This window comes from Salvelinus sp. IW2-2015, linkage group LG4q.1:29 (assembly GCF_002910315.2).
Source record: "Salvelinus sp. IW2-2015 linkage group LG4q.1:29, ASM291031v2, whole genome shotgun sequence".
NCBI lineage: Eukaryota > Metazoa > Chordata > Actinopteri > Salmoniformes > Salmonidae > Salvelinus > Salvelinus sp. IW2-2015.
In genome coordinates this window covers 25,880,982-25,897,214 of record NC_036842.1, presented here as the reverse complement: position 1 = coordinate 25,897,214, position 16,233 = coordinate 25,880,982, and the positions used below count along the sequence as shown (strand labels likewise).

The 16,233-nt window shown below is 41.3% G+C and overlaps 1 protein-coding gene across 5 annotated transcripts in view; it reads right to left on the bottom strand.

Moving 5' to 3' along the window:
* mast4 (microtubule associated serine/threonine kinase family member 4) overlaps positions 1-16,233 on the bottom strand; it is a 187,500-nt gene that overhangs the window by 125,061 nt on the left and 46,206 nt on the right. For all 5 annotated transcript variants that reach the window (XM_023984206.1, XM_023984207.1, XM_023984208.1 and 2 more), the window contains exon 2: positions 7,446-7,593. In XM_023984206.1, coding sequence (XP_023839974.1) covers positions 7,446-7,593 — 148 coding nt within the window. The remainder of the gene's footprint in view (positions 1-7,445; positions 7,594-16,233) is intronic.

The window sequence follows — 16,233 nt, the reverse complement described above, 5'->3', positions numbered from 1 at the left end:
TCATGATGGTAAAACGTTCTCAGTGTAAACTTCAACTACTAAAACCAGATATGAAGTATGTAGAAAATATAAATGGAGCTATATTTTTTTAAACAAGACAATCTTTGAGAACTAACAATGACCCAAATAAAAACTAGACAGTCAGGGAGAATGTCATGGGGCCCCACTGATTTCGTTAGGTTTGTCTCACTCAAATAGCATAAGAACATGTCATAAGACATAGTATAAATGTGTATAACTGTAGGAAATTAGCTTTAAAAACAGAAAAATGTTACTGATTTTATTTTGGGTGTAAATAAATACTAGAAGCCAAGGATACATTCACTCTACGAGGATACCTGTGGCCTACTCACACCATTTGCCCATGTGAACGGATAATAAATGAAAGGTCAAACAAAAACAATATTACATTATCACTGAGTGCTTCACAGAAATGAACTAATCTCGTCTTTCTCCTCTCCTTAAAACAGAGTAGGCTCACAGGGGGTAAATGAGGCAGCAGTGAAAGTCAATCCACTTATGAGATCAGTGACGCTACAAACATTGCACAACCACGAGGCATACCTGAACTTGCACGAAGACCCAGATTATATATTCATAGAAGGCTATAATACAGGAAGGATACTTTTACACTGATTTCCGAGATATATATATACAGTGGGGAGAACAAGTATTTGATACACTGCCGATTTTGCAGGTTTTCCTACTTACAAAGCATGTAGAGGTCTGTAATTTTTATCATAGGTACACTTCAACTGTGAGAGACGGAATCTAAAACAAAGATCCAGAAAATCACATTGTATGATTTTTAAGTTAATTCATATTTGCATTTTGTATTGCATGGACTAGAGTTTGAATACATAGAAAAGCAGATATTTATGTGGTAAGAAACTTTGTTTGCAATTACAGAGATCATACGTTTCTGTAGTTCTTGACCAGGTTTGCACACACTGCAGCAGGGATTTTGTCCCACTCTCCAAACAGACTCCAGATCCTTCAGGTTTCGGGGCTGTGCTGGGCAATTATTAATTTGCATTTCATTGCATTATTAATTTGCATTTCATTGCAATTATTAATTTGCAATTTCATTGCAATTTTAATTTGCATTTCATTGCAATTATTAATTTGCATTTCATTGCAATTATTAATTGCATTTCATTGCAATTATTACTATATGCATTTCATTGCAATTATTAATTTGCATTTCATTGCAATTATTAATTTGCATTTCATTGCAATTATTATTTGCATATTCATTGCAATTTTAATTGGCATTTTATGCATTATTAATTTGCATTTTTATTGCAATTATTAATTTGCATTTATTTGCATGACATAAGTATTTGATCACACCAACCAGTAAGAATTCCGGCTCTCACAGACCTGTTAGTTTTTCTTTAAGAAGCCCTCCTGTTCTCCACTTATTACCTGTATTAACTGCACCTGTTTGAACTCGTTACCTGTATAAAAGACACCTGTACACACTCAAACAGATCCAACCTCTCCACAATGGCCAAGACAGAGAGCTGTGTAAGGACATCAGGGTAAAATTGTAGACCTGCACAACGCTGGTATGGGCTACAGGACAATAGGCAAGCAGTTGGTGAGAAGGCAACAACTGTTGGCGATTATTAGTAATGGAAGAAGTTCAAGATGACGGTCAATCACCCTCGGTCTGGGGCTCATGCAAGATCTCACCTCGTGGGGCATCAATGTCATGAGGAAGGTGAGGGATCAGCCTAGAACTACACGGCAGACTGGTCAATGACCTGAAGAGAGCTGGGACCACAGTCTCAAAGAAAACCATTAGTAACACACTAGCCGTCATGGATTAAAATCCTGCAGCGCACGCAGGTCCCCTGCTCAAGCCAGCGCATGTCCAGGCCCGTCTGAAGTTTGCCAATGACATCTGGATGATCCAGAGGAGGAATGGGAGAATGTGGTCTGATGAGACAAAAATAGGGCTTTTTGGTCTAAACTCCACTTCCGTGTTTGGAGGAAGAAGAAGGATGAGTAATAACAAGAACACAATCCCAACCATGAAGCATGGAGGTATGAACATCATTCTTGGGGATGCTTTTCTGCAAAGGGACAGGACGACTGCACCGTATTCAGGGGAGGATGCGCAAATCCCATCTTACACCACGGTCCCCAGGACCAAATCCCATTTACAACCACGGTCCCCAGGACAAATCCCATCTTACATTACGGTCCCCCAGGACCAATCCTCTTACACCACGGTCCCCCAGGACCAAACCCCATCTTACACCACGGTCCCCCAGGACAAAATCCCATCTTACACACGGTCCCCAGGACCAAACCCCATCTTACACCACGGTCCCCAGGACAAACCCCATCTTACACCACGGTCCCCCAGGGGGGTTTGGTCATGATGGGGTTTGGTCATGTATGCGAGATCATGGAACAACCTCCTTCCTCAGTAGAGCATTGAAGATGGGTCGTGGCTGGGTTTTCCCAGCACGACAACGACGAAACACACAGCCAGGGCAACTAAGGAGTGGTTCCGTAAGAAGCATTCAAGGTCCTGGAGTGGCCTAGCCAGTCTCCAGACCTGAACCAATGAAAAATCTTTGGAGGGAGCTGAAAGTCCGTATTGCCCAGGCGACAGCCCGAAACCTGAAGGATCTGGAGAAGGTCTGTATGGAGGAGTGGGCCAAAATCCCTGCTGCAGTGTGTGCAAACCTGGTCAGAACTACAGGAAAAGTATGATCTCTGTAATTGCAAACAAGGTTTCTGTACCAAATATTAGTTCTGCTTTTCTGATGTATCAAATACTTAGTGGGGCAAAAAAGTATTTAGTCAGCACAATTGTGCAAGTTCTCCCACTTAAAAGATGAGAGAGGTGTAATTTTCATCATATGTCTTCAACTATGACAGACAAAATGAGAACAAAATCCAGAAAATCACATTGTGGATTTTTTATGAATTTTTAGCAAATTATGGTGGAAAATAAGTATTGGTCACCTACAAACAAGCAAGATTTCTGGCTCTCACAGACCTGTAACTTCTTCTTTAAGAGGCTCCTATGTCTCCATTGTTACCTGTATTAATGGCACCTGTTTGAACTTGTTATCAGTATAAAGCACCCCTGTCCACAACCTCAAACAGTCACACTCAAACTCATATGTCCAAGACCAAAGAGCTGTCAAAGGACACCAGAAACAAAATTGTAGACCTGCACCAGGCTGGGAGACTGAATCTGCTAGGTAAGCAGCTTGGTTTGAAGAAATCAACTGTGGGAGCAATTATAGGAAATGGAAGACATAAGACCACTGATAACTCCCTCGATCTGGGGCTCCACGCATCTCACCATGGGGTACAATGATCAACAGAACGGTGAGCAAAAATCCCAGAACACACGGGGGGCATGTGAATGACCTGCGAGATCTGGGACCAAAGTAACAAGGCTACCATCAGTAACACACTACGCCGCAGGGACTCAAATCCTGCAGTGCCAGACGTGTCCCCTGCTTAAGCCAGTACATGTCAGGCCTGTTGAAGTTTGCTAGAGAGCATTTGGATGATCCAGAAGAAGATTGGAGAATGTCATATGGTCAGATGAAACAAATAGAACTTTTTGGTAACTCAACTCGTCGTGTTTGGAGGACAAGAATGCTGAGTTGCATCCAAAGAACACCATACCTACTGTGAAGCATGGGGGATGGAACATATGCTTTGGGCGCTGTTTTTCTGCAAAGGGACCAGGACGACTGATCCGTGTAAGAGGAAGATGAAAATGGGGCCATGTATCGTGAGATTTTGAGTGAAAACCTCCTTCCATCAGCAAGGCATTGAAGATGAAACGTGGCTGGGTTTTCAGCATGACAATGATCCAAAACACACCGCCGGGCAACGAAGGAGTGGCTTCGTAGAAGCATTTCAAGGTCCTGGAGTGGCCTAGCCAGTCTCCAGATCTCAACCCATAGAAAATCTTTGGAGGGAGTTGAAGTCCGTGTTGCCCAGCAACAGCCCCAAAACATCACTGCTCTAGAGGAGATCTGCTTGGAGGAATGGGCCAAAATAGCAGCAACAGTGTGTGAAAACCTTGTGAAGATTACAGAAAATGTTTGACTCTTGTCATTGCCAACAAAGGGTAATATACAAAGTATTGAGATAAACTTTGTTATTGACAAATACTTATTTTCCACCTAATTTGCAAATAAATTCATTAAATATCCTACAATTGTGATTTTCTGGATTTTTTTTCTCATTTTGTCTGTCATAGTTGAAGTGTACCTATGATGAAAATTACAGGCCTCATCTTTTTAAGTGGGAGAACTTGCACAATTGGTGGCTGACTAAATACTTTTTTGCCCCACTATGTCATGCAATAAAATGCAAATTAATTACTTAAAAATCATACAATGTGATTTTCGTTTTAGATTCCGTCTCTCACAGTTGAAGTGTACCTATGATAAATGACAGACTCTAATGCTTTGTAAGTAAGAAAACATGCAAAATCGGCAGTGTAACAAACACTTGTTTCCCCACTGTATGTATGTATGTATGTATATATGTTATATGTATATATGTATATATTAGTTTTATTATAGTATACCTAAAAAGAAAGTAATCCCATAGATCAATAAATTATTAAATAAAAGGAGGAGATGGTGTCTGAGCAAGGGCATGTTGAAGAGATGTTTGATAAATAGAATCCTAAGATTAAAAGCTCTGAAGAAATACATATTTCAGGGGCAATATATTTCTTTTCATACATTTTTCACCAAAAGTTTCTCAAGTAACAGTCGCTAGATGGCAGTAGGTCACAGGGTGGATACGGTCAACAATTTTTTCCGTTATGGAATCGGCTACGTAGTGTACACCCAAATAACGTGTGTGTGTGTGTGTGTGTGTGTGGTGTGTGTGTGGGTGTGTGTGTGTGCGCACCGCCTTGGTAGTCTGGATTATTGTGTGTCACACTAGGTTTTATGTCATTGCGCTCCTGGCAGTAATTCGAAAAGCGTCTCCTGGAATTGTGTTTAAACCTCCGGGCCTCTCATCCTCTTGACTTCCATGTGTGTGTTTATTTCTTTTTCTGTTGAAGAAGCACGGCAAATCAGCGGCCAAGATTGGAGGATTAACAGTCCTGGCAGAGTGTAGGAGTGAAAGGGAAGAGACATTCCACTCACTTGCTCTGGGGGGGGGGGGTGTGTAACTGGGTCTGGTCGTGGGAGGTGTTGGTGTAAAATGGGGTTTGATTGATCCTGGGGAGGGCGTGGTGTAAGTTGGGTTTTGGTCCTGGGGTGGCCGTGGTGTAGATGGGGTTTGGTCTGGGGACGTAATGTAAGATGGGTATTTTGGTCCTGGGGGACCGTGGTGTAAGATGGGGTTTGGTCCTGGGGGACCGTGGTGTAAGATGGGGTTTGGTCCTGGGGGACCGTGGTGTAAGATGGGATTTGGTCCTTGATCTTGCCTTTTGATCACAGACTGATTGCGACCTTGTTAAGGTTAAGCAAATCAATAACATTAGCTGAACACAAAAATGCCAGAGGGACAATGTCAGCAGGTGTTGCCTTCAAAAGGACTGGAATTTGATGACCTAAAATGAACTAGAAATACAAATTGTTCCATGTTGTTCAACGTATGGTCTAAGTCCCTCCAGCTCTACCCATTGAAGCCAGTCAGACAGCGATAGAGTGCATAGCGTTCCCTTTCACGCTCACTGCATTTAGATATCCTTGGTAAACACATCACCTGATCTGCTTTAGTCTACAGCCCAAGAAAGACCTAGCCAAACATGAACACTGACGAATCGTGCTAGCTAAAATGCCCGATCGTCCCTTTAAGTAGGATGCAATCAGACGGGTGAAATGAAGAGTCTGATCACATTTGATACACCTTGCAAACATGATGCACACCGCTGTGACAAGTAAGAATTCAACCACTTACAGAGAAGCGCCTTTGTCTAATTTGGGATTTGAAATATGTGGCTGAAGTAGCAAATGTGTCTTATTATTTTGGTTCTGTCTGTCGTGCTGGCACTGACGAAATTGTCTGCACTCAACAGTGCTGTGAAGACAAAATGAAATAAAATGGGCGGATGAAATTTGCAAATGATGAGGCGTTGGAAACGAGAGCAACAGATGAGTTCAAATGAAATGTCAAAAACAAGCGTCAACACCTCCCTGAGAAGCTATTCAACTAGTCACAACCAACAGGTGTAGGTAATACCATGGTGAAACGTAAAATGTTCTGTTTGCCTATTGTGTGTATGTGTGCATGCGTTTACATTAGTGTCTGTGACGTGGTTGTCCTTGCATCATGCTTTACACTCAACTCAATCAACTATTTAGCCTTTCCAATCTGTCGAAATAACCATATGTTCCATCTCCTTTACTCTCCCAATCGCTTTTCACGAGTATAATAGCCTGGCTCATGAAAAGATGCTATTGCGCGACAAGACTCTACAGTAAGCCTAGGCGCATTACACATGCATGAGCCTTGCGTTACCAAAATGTCCTGCCTTTCAAATGGGCCTTGCCTCATGCATTTCAAATGGGCCTTGCCTCATGCATTTCAAATGGGCCTTGCCTCATGCATTTCAAATGGGCCTTGCCTCATGCATTTCAAAAGAGGCTGATGGAGATGTGATGCTGAAGAGGATTTTCACCCATCTCCATGAATGGTGACCTCACAGCACAAAAGCACTTATCTTGAGAATACTTCAGGTAGGGGGTTTGTTTCTCTCCTGTTATTAAACCATGCAACATAATTTTGTAAATGGATTGTGTGTGTGTGTCTTTCAGACTGCCTACCATAACTAGTCACCAATTGTTTTAGTTGGACATCTCCATAAATGCCTTTTCCCTCTGCAACAGTTATCTACCTCAGACTTAGGACACACATCTGCTTCTCTACCTGGGTCCTGTTCAGTAGGGAGAAATATTTTCAAAACTTTTTTAAACTGGGAGGCACAACCTGAACTTGTCCACTAAGAACACAGATTTTTGTTTCCCGTTGAAAAGTATTATGCTACAGTATGCCCTGCTGAATACGACCCTGGTGTTCTAAGACATGTCCCCTCCCCATGGCATCCGGTGCCTTACTGTAAAGCCTGGGGGGGCCGGATGACAGACAGAGACAGGGAGGAAAATGGTGATCCTTTCTTCCTCTCAGTGAAATGGCTTCCTCCCCAGTACTCATTACACACCAGCCAGGAGAGGAAATCCCTACTTAGTGCCCCGGTCGGAGCACAGCCCCAGTTCACTCCTCACTGCATTACTAGCCAAACAAAACACATTGTATGGCTCACCGTTCATATCTAATTCACTGGGAAATGGTCAGAGTGAAGCATCTTCTTGCTCGTGTTTATGTGTGTGCATGCATGAGTACATGTTTGCATATGCGTGTGTAAGTATACGCTTGCATTTCTGTGTTTGCATGTACTGTATGTGCACCTGCAGGGCAGATATGATTGTTACCTGTGAGAGCGCCTCCTAGGCTTCCCCTGCGGAGGTTGTTGCCGTCATCACTGAGCTGCCTCTTAAACTTGAAGGCGAGGCCGTGGATCACCTCAGGGTTACTGGACTTGCGGAAGGGCATGGACGGAGGGTACAGGATATTATCCAACTGCAGGAGAGAAAAGAAGGATGTTAGTTCAATGCATCCCAAATGGTGGATCAAGAACCACACTGGCGGGTTATGTCAAGAGCTGGGTAATATATCAAATTCATTTGATTGATTCTAATGCATGTTTTTGAGAGATATTCCAAATGCCTGTATCGCAAGAATCAAGGTTCTGTTATTTTTCATTTTTATGAGCGTTTATTTCCACTTGTTCTCATGTTGTATTTTTGGTCTTGTCTCCTTTGCATAAAACAGCATAAAACAATAAGGAATTGGCAACTCATTCTCAATAAGGTAGGCCACTTGATTTCAACATTTGAACAAAGTGGACAAGCTAACACGCTTTTCAGACAGAAGGGTGAGTTCACAACAATTCAACCTTAGTAACTAGCAAATAGACCCGAGTTGGCAAAACTTGAAATATAAAGATTAGCTGGCTAAATCACTAGCACATGGGCTTGAGAGACTGTTGATGAGTCCTGTGTTCATTTTCTATAGCATAATGACTGCTACAAGAAGTAGGGATGTCCCCGACAAAAAAAGAAATCTTGGTCGACCATGTATACTTTCTACATAGTTGGCAACAGAAGTTAGGTTTGTATCATTTTCATTTAGGATTTGGATAGAATGTTGATTAACCACATGACAATAATTTAAAGATATGAAGACAAATTCAATTAAACTGTTCCACGAAAATGTGCATACGAAATCCATAACGGCACACAGATCGGTAAAAAATGGTAACATAAATTGACATTCAACATGAGAAAGGCTGCCGACTCCTCATGTAGCCTATTACCTGCAACTTCAGGGAGAATAATGGCAAAATCTACTAAATCCAGCAGGAGCGGGAGGAGAATAGTTGGGTCAGGTTCAGGTTGTTCCTTCTGGTTATCTAGATCTCTGGCATCCGTCTTATTTCATCAAACCGTAAGCTTAAAGCATCAGACAAGCTCAATGCATATAGTTTATTTTATTAAAACACATAGGGTGTGTCTATATATGTAAAAATACCTAGGTAAAGGGATTTAGATGTGAGGAATACATTTGACAGTTATGGAAAATACTGGAGATCAAGAAAAATAAGGTAAGGAGCAAGCACTGCGTACATATTCCGTGTGCCAAGCAGGTGCTGTAAGATTACAATACCATTTTTCTAACAGCTTGGAACAAATGTAAACAATAAATAAATTATAAGCATACCAGAATGTTGTAAAAAACATTTCGTTAAACCTTTATTACAGCAAAAACTAAACAGTCGCATTCATTCATGAATGCAATTTCCCGAAAAGGAACAGTTAATTTACTGTTTAAGATAATTATTCAAGACTTGCTTTATTTTAAAACTAAAATGCTTGATTGCATTTCAAATCATGAATGACTCGAATGCTGTGTGATGACATGAACAAATGAATGATTGATTGATACAGTAGCCTATAGAAGTATTGAAAAATACAGTACCAGTCAAAAGTTGACACACCTACTCATTCAAGGGTTTTTCTTTATTTGTACCATTTTCTACATTGTAGAATAATAGTGAAGACATCAAAACTATGAAATAACACATGGAGTCATGTAGTAAGCAAAAACAAGTGTTAAATATATTTTATATTTGAAATTCTTCAAAGCAGCCACCCTTTGCCTTGATGACAGCTTTAAACACTCTTGGCATTCTCTGAACCAGCTTTGTGAGGTAGTCACCTAGAACGTGTTTTATAATTAACAGGTGTGCCTTGTTAAAAGTTTATTTGTGGAATTTCTTTCCTTCAGTTGTGTTGTGACAAGGTATGGGTAATACACAGAAGATAATAATTTGTTTTTTTACAAAATAGGGCTGTGTCAAGAACAGCACAAATAAGCAAAGACAAACAACAGTCCATCATTACTTTAAGACATGAAGGTCAGTGAAGACGGAACATTTCAAGAACTTGGAAAGTTTGTGCAGCCGCAAAAACCATCAAGCGCTATGATGAAACTGGCTCTCATGAGGAACACCAGAGGAAAGGAAGACCCAGAGTTACCTCTACTAAAGAGGATAAGTTAATTCGAGTTACCAGCCTCAGAAATTGCAGCCCAAATAAGTGCTTCAGAGTTCAAGTAACAGACACAGATCAACTGTTCAGAGGAGACTGCGTGAATCAGGCCTTCATGGATGAATTGCTGCAAAGAAACCACTACTAAAGGACACCAATAAGAGACTTGCTTGGGCCAAGAAACGCGAGCAATGGACATTAGACCGGTGGAAATCTGTCCTTTGGTCTGATGAGTCCAAATTTGAGATTTTTGGTTCCAACCGCCATGTCTTTGTGAGATGCAGAGTAGTTGAACGGATGACCTCTGCATGTTTGGTTCCCACCGTGAAGCACGGAGGAGGAGGTGTGATGGTGCTTTGCTGGGTGACACTGTCAGTGATTTATTTAGAATTCAAGGCACACTTGACCAGCATGGCTACCAAAGCATTCTGCAGTGATATGCCATCCCATCTGGTTTGCGCTTAGTGGGACTATCATTTGTTATTCAACAGGATAATGACCCAACACCTACAGGCTGTGTAAGAGCTATTTGACCAATGAGGAGAGTGATGGAGTGCTGCATCAGATGACCTGGCCCCCACAATCACCCAACCTCAACCCAATTGAGATAGTTTGGGATGAATTGGAACGCAGTTAAGGAAAAGCAGCCAACAAAATTTCCTTCAAGACTGTTGGAAAAGCATTCCAGGTGAAGCTGGTTGAGAGAATGCCAAGAGTGTGCAAAGCTGTCAATGCTGTTAACCCTTTAGGTGGCAATAATTGCTAAAACACACATAGGGCCTTATTATCCCATTTCAAGAAACTAGAGCTGTGTTCGAATACTGATACTAACTGCACTATTTGTGACGTAAATTGAGTATGTAGTATGCTTAATGGTCAAAGTATTGATATAGTTAGTATGACAAAAGTTCCCGGATGTCGTACTACATCCGCCAAAATACAAAGTAAACAAGCAGTGCACACTATTTCCGTGCTTTTAGGGCACATAATGCAATTCAGATTTGAAGAAAATTGCAGAAAATATGCAGCAGAAGTCTGACGAGAGCAGATACAAATTCATTGCTTTAACTAATTATGACAAATGTTTAAAAACTTTTCAAATAAGTCACACGTTATGTTTGCTGACAATGTGTTAGCTACGCTATCCTTACAAACCGCATAGCATTACAGCAGTATGTACCGGTATATTAGCTAGACACCTAAAGTATATTTGGCTACTAACACATTGAACCGTATATTAACTAAATGCTATATAACTAACTACCCAACGTTTATTGACTTGATTATTTATGTCATTCTTAGCTTAGCTAAGTGGTATAGTCGTTGTGCGTTCTCAATGGACATTGTAAATGAAGTCGTAAGATGTCTAGCTAGTAATTTGTTATGCTAACAAGCTAGCAAAAAGTTGCATAGCAACAGCATCAACTTCCAGTAGACAGGTGAAAGGCTAGAATGCGCAACTGAAAGGATACAGCTCATTTACAGTATACTAAAATGAACTAATAGTATATAGTATATACTCATTAAGTACGTAGTATACAGTATGTTAGTATGGGTATTCGAACACAGCTTAGGTGCAGGTGTATATAGGCGTACAGTAATACCCATAAACAAGGGGATGAATTTCATGTCACAAGGCTGTGTTGATATCTGAATGTATACAATAGGAGATCAACTATGATGTGATTACATAAGAATATGCTCTGACATATTATACCAACCTATCTTCAATGCATGTTGTTTTTGAAACAGACAATGGGTGGGTGAGTACTGTAGGTAACACCTATGTAAAGAACAATATGGAAAGGAAGAGGTCTCAAAGATAGAGTATTTTGTGTTCTTCTCTGACACAGATGGTGCTCTCAAATTTTCGTCCCTCTCCACCACAGCCAGACACTGCTCTTTATTGGTCTGAACTGTAATATCACAAAGGATCAATAGTGAGATTCCCCAAATACAGCCATCCTGTTCTTTGTTTACCTTTGTGTTATTTCACTTTTTGAAAACAGCAGGTCTCCGTGACAACTTGAACTGGACATAAATGCTCATAAAAACAAAAAATAACAAAACTTGAACTAGTAAATCTTAACTAGTTATCTTATAACACATCACAGAATCCCAAATTGACCCAGCTAGGCCTTAGGGTGAAGGGCAGTGCTCCCTAACTGGAGGCCCACGGGCCAAACTTAAGGGCTCTCCAATCCTGTTTCTGAAGAGCTAGCATCCTGTAGGTTTTCACTCCAACGCTAATCTAGCACACCTGATTCTAATAATTAGCTGGTTGATGGGTTGAAACGAAAACCTAAAGGAGGGTAGCTCTCCAGGAACAGGGTTGGAGAGTCCTGGTTTAGTATCTGGTTAAGAGTTAAAGTTTTGAAAAAGTAATGCGATTCAATAAAAAGACCACTGAAATTGTTTATTATTTCAATATATTGTGATGTAGGTCTATGAAGTGCTTCGTTCCGTTTCTGCATGTGCATTCCTACTATTCATTTCTGCATCAATATCGTACAAACAATGAGGTACAGGCTGTTTTTTTGTGTATAAAATATGGCTGACAATATTTGGGTGCCATTCCGCCATTGTGAGTATTCAAATATCCCCTATGCATTACCTATTGATTATTAACCAGATGCAGAGTGGTGAAAAAGCAGATAAGATTTAACAGATGGACTTTAAACAACCACAGTAAAATTAAATTAGGTCATAATTGGGCTGCGGCCAGACTTTCTGCTCCAGAGTACGAATAATTCAATAAAAACAAATTGAGTCATAAAACAACCAGAATGCATTGGGGCGGTGTATGATTCATATTCTGACCACTGGATCAACTTCTATTTATATAATAATAATAAACATTGCGCTACAGTATGAGAAAAAGATGACTGACAATAGCCAGGAGTTTGAATCGTAAACATCAATTTCCCTTGAAAAAATAATAAAGTTATTTCAAATCTATTACAACCAGGACAATCTGGAGAGTCCCCTGCTGACTACAGACCCATTAGTTTAATAAATTGTGAAAATAAAATAAATAATAATGCTCATTAGCAATAGACTGGCAAAAGTCATCATACTTATTAGTCAAACAGGGTTTATGAAAAATGTACACTTACAAATACAAGAACATTCTTATCCAAGATGGCGTAGCAGTCAGACGTCTTTGTCTTTGTCTTGTCCCATGTATATATGTTATATATTTTTCTTCGCATTCTTTTTAATATTTTTCCTAAACCTCAACTTCAAAATACTCTCCTGCAACCCGCCTCACCCAATGTGGTGTGGATCTGTTTTTTTTCTTAAGTATTTCTATTTACCTCCGAACTGGAATACCTCAACTGAAGCTAGCTAACTAGCTATAAGCTATCAGTCAGCTAACCACTGATAGCGGTCATCAGCTAACCTTTAGCTCGGAAAGCTCTCGCCAGTTCGTACAACGCGTTTCAAACCAGAGCATACCGGACCTATTTTTCTCCCCATATCCCCGGATTCCTACCGCAAACTCTGAACCTTTTCATCTGGATCATCGCAGCTAGCTAACCGCAACCCGGGTTGACTACTCCTGGCTAACGTTTCCATCCTGGAGCTAGCACCAACTAGCCTGGAGCAAGCCCATAATAGACCCATCTCCAAGCTTTGGCTCCTGGGCTATTCCTGAAGCCCACTCCTCGGCTACAATATCCGGACCCCTTCTACTGCCGGTACGGGGCACGGAACCCCGCCGATCCTTCACGACTGGAATACCGACATAATCTGCCGAAGGATCCAAACAGGCCCCTGAAGGCCCATTCTGCTAACCGCGTCCTGCTAGCTATCTAGGCATATTGGACTGTTAGCTGATCCATCGGCCAGTTTCTTGACCACTATACCCATTTTGCCAATTGGACTTGGACCCCTCTGCTACTTGGAACCCTACTAATTTCAAGACTGGTCTATCGACGTCACCGCACGAGGAGGCAAAAACAGACTTTCCCCCATCGCGACGTCCATCTAAGGCCCTTATGCTAGCTTGCTAGCCCCGGCCTGCTAGCTGTCCAAATCGCCGTGTCCCCAGCCAACCCAACCACTCACTGGACACATACGATCACTTGGCTACTCCAGATGAGCTTCAATGCCATACAACTCTCCTTCCGTAGCCTCCAACTGCTCTTAAATGCAAGTAAAACTAAATGCATGCGCTTCAACCGATCGCTGCCTGCACCTGCCCGCCCAGCATCACTACTCTGGACGGTTCTGACTTAGAATATGTGGACAACTACAAATACCTAGGTGTCTGGTTAGACTGTAAACTCTCCTTCCAGACTCACATTAAACATCTCCAATCCAAAATGAAATCTAGAATCGGCTTGCTATTTCGCATTCAATCACGCTGCCAAACATACCCTCATACCCTTTTGATTTTCCCATGATGTCAAGCAAATAAGCACTGAGTTTGAAGGTAGGCTTTGAAATACATCCACAGGTACACCTCCAATAGGCTAATTTACATAATTTGAGTCAATCTGACGCTTCTAAAGCCATGACATTTTCTGCAATTTTCCAAGCTGTTTAAAGGTACAGTCAACTTAGTGTATGTAAACTTCTGACCCACTGGAATTATGATACAGCGAATTACACGTGACAATCTGTCTGTAAACAATTGTTGGAAAAATGACTTGTCATGCAAAGTAGTCGTGCCCAAAAGTTTTGAGAATGACACAAATATACATTTTCACAGTCTGCTGCCTCAGTTTGTATGATGGCAATTTGCATATACTCCAGAATGTTATGAAGAGTGATCAGATTAATTGCAAAGTCCCTCTTTGCCATGCAAATTAACTGAATCCCCCCCCCAAAAATCCACTGCATTTCAGCCCTGCCACAAAAGGACCAGCTGACATGTCAGTGATTCTCTCGTTAACACAGGTGTGAGTGTTGACAAGGACAAGGCTGGAGATCACTCTGCCATGCTGATTGAGTTCAAATAACAGACTGGAAACTTCAAAAAGGAGGGTGGTGCTTGGAATCATTGTTCTTCCTCTGTCAACCATGGTTACCTGCAAGGAAACACGTGCCGTCATCATTGCTTTGCTCAAAAAGGGCTTCACAGGCAAGGATATTGCTGCCAGTAAGATTGCACCTAAATCAACCATTTATCGGATCATCAAGAACTTCAAGGAGAGCGGTTCAATTGTTGTGAAGAAGGCTTCAGGGCGCACAAGAAAGTCCAGCAAGCGCCACGACCATCTCCTAAAGTTGATTCAGCTGCGGGATCGGGGCACCACCAGTACAGAGCTTGCTCAGGAAAGGCAGCAGGCAGGTGTGAGTGCATCTGCACGCACAGTGAGGCCAAGACTTTTGGAGGATGGCCTGGTGTCAAGAAGGGCGGCAAAGAAGCCACTTCTCTCCAGGAAAAACATCAGGGAAAGACTGATATTCTGCAAAAGGTACAGGGATTGGACTGCTGAGGACTGGGGTGAAGTCATTTTCTCTGTTGAATTCCCTTTCCGATTGTTTGGGGCATCCGGAAAAAAGCTTGTCCGGAGAAGACAAGGTGAGCGCTACCAACAGTAAAGCATCCTGAGACCATTCATGTGTGGGGTTGCTTCTCAGCTAAGGGAGTGGGCTCACTCACAATTTTGCCTAACACAGCCATGAATAAAGAATGGTACCAACACATCCTCCGAGAGCAACTTCTCCCAACCATCCAAGAACAGTTTGGGGACGAACAATGCCTATTCCAGCATGATGGAGCACCTTGCCATAAGGAAAAAGTGATAACTAAGTGGCCCAGGGAACAAAACATCAATATTTTGGGTCCATGGCCAGGAAACTCCCCAGACTGTAATCCCATTGAGAACTTGGTCAATCCTCAAGATGCGGGTGGACAAACAAAAACCCACAAATTCTGACAAGCTCCAAGCATTGTTTATTCAAGAATGGACTGCCATCAGTCAGGATGTGGCCCAGAAGTTAAATTGACAGCATGCCAGGGCGGATTGCAGAGGTCTTGAAAAAGAAGGGTTAACACTGCAAATATTGACTCTTTGCATCAACTTCATGTAATTGTCAATAAAAGCCTTTGACACTTATGAAATGCTTGTAATTATACTTCAGTATTCCATAGTAACATCTGACAAAAATATCTAAAGACACTGAAGCAGCAAGCTTCGTGGAAATTAATGTGTCATTCTCAACTTTTGGCCACAACTGTAGATGTCCTAACCGACTTGCCAAAACTATAGTTTGTTAACAAGAAATTTGTGGAGTGGTTTTAAAACAAGTTTTAATGACTCCAACCTAAGTGTATGTAAACTTCATACTTCAACTGTACACACATACATACATACACATTACCAAAAAAAGAAAACAGAAAATAATTCCCCACATACTCATGTCTATGAAGAACTTAATAAAGAATGTCATTTTAACATTATCCCATAAATTATCCAGAGCATGCTTTTACAGGTTGCACTGACTCATAAGAGCGAAGAGAAATGTTGTCTCAAGGATCAATCAACTAACCAATCACCAGTCTATTATGTCAAACAGCAATACTTCTACTACAACATTCAGGTAGGTGATTAAACGTTATGTTTACAGTAAATTGCATTCATGGCACTAATAATCT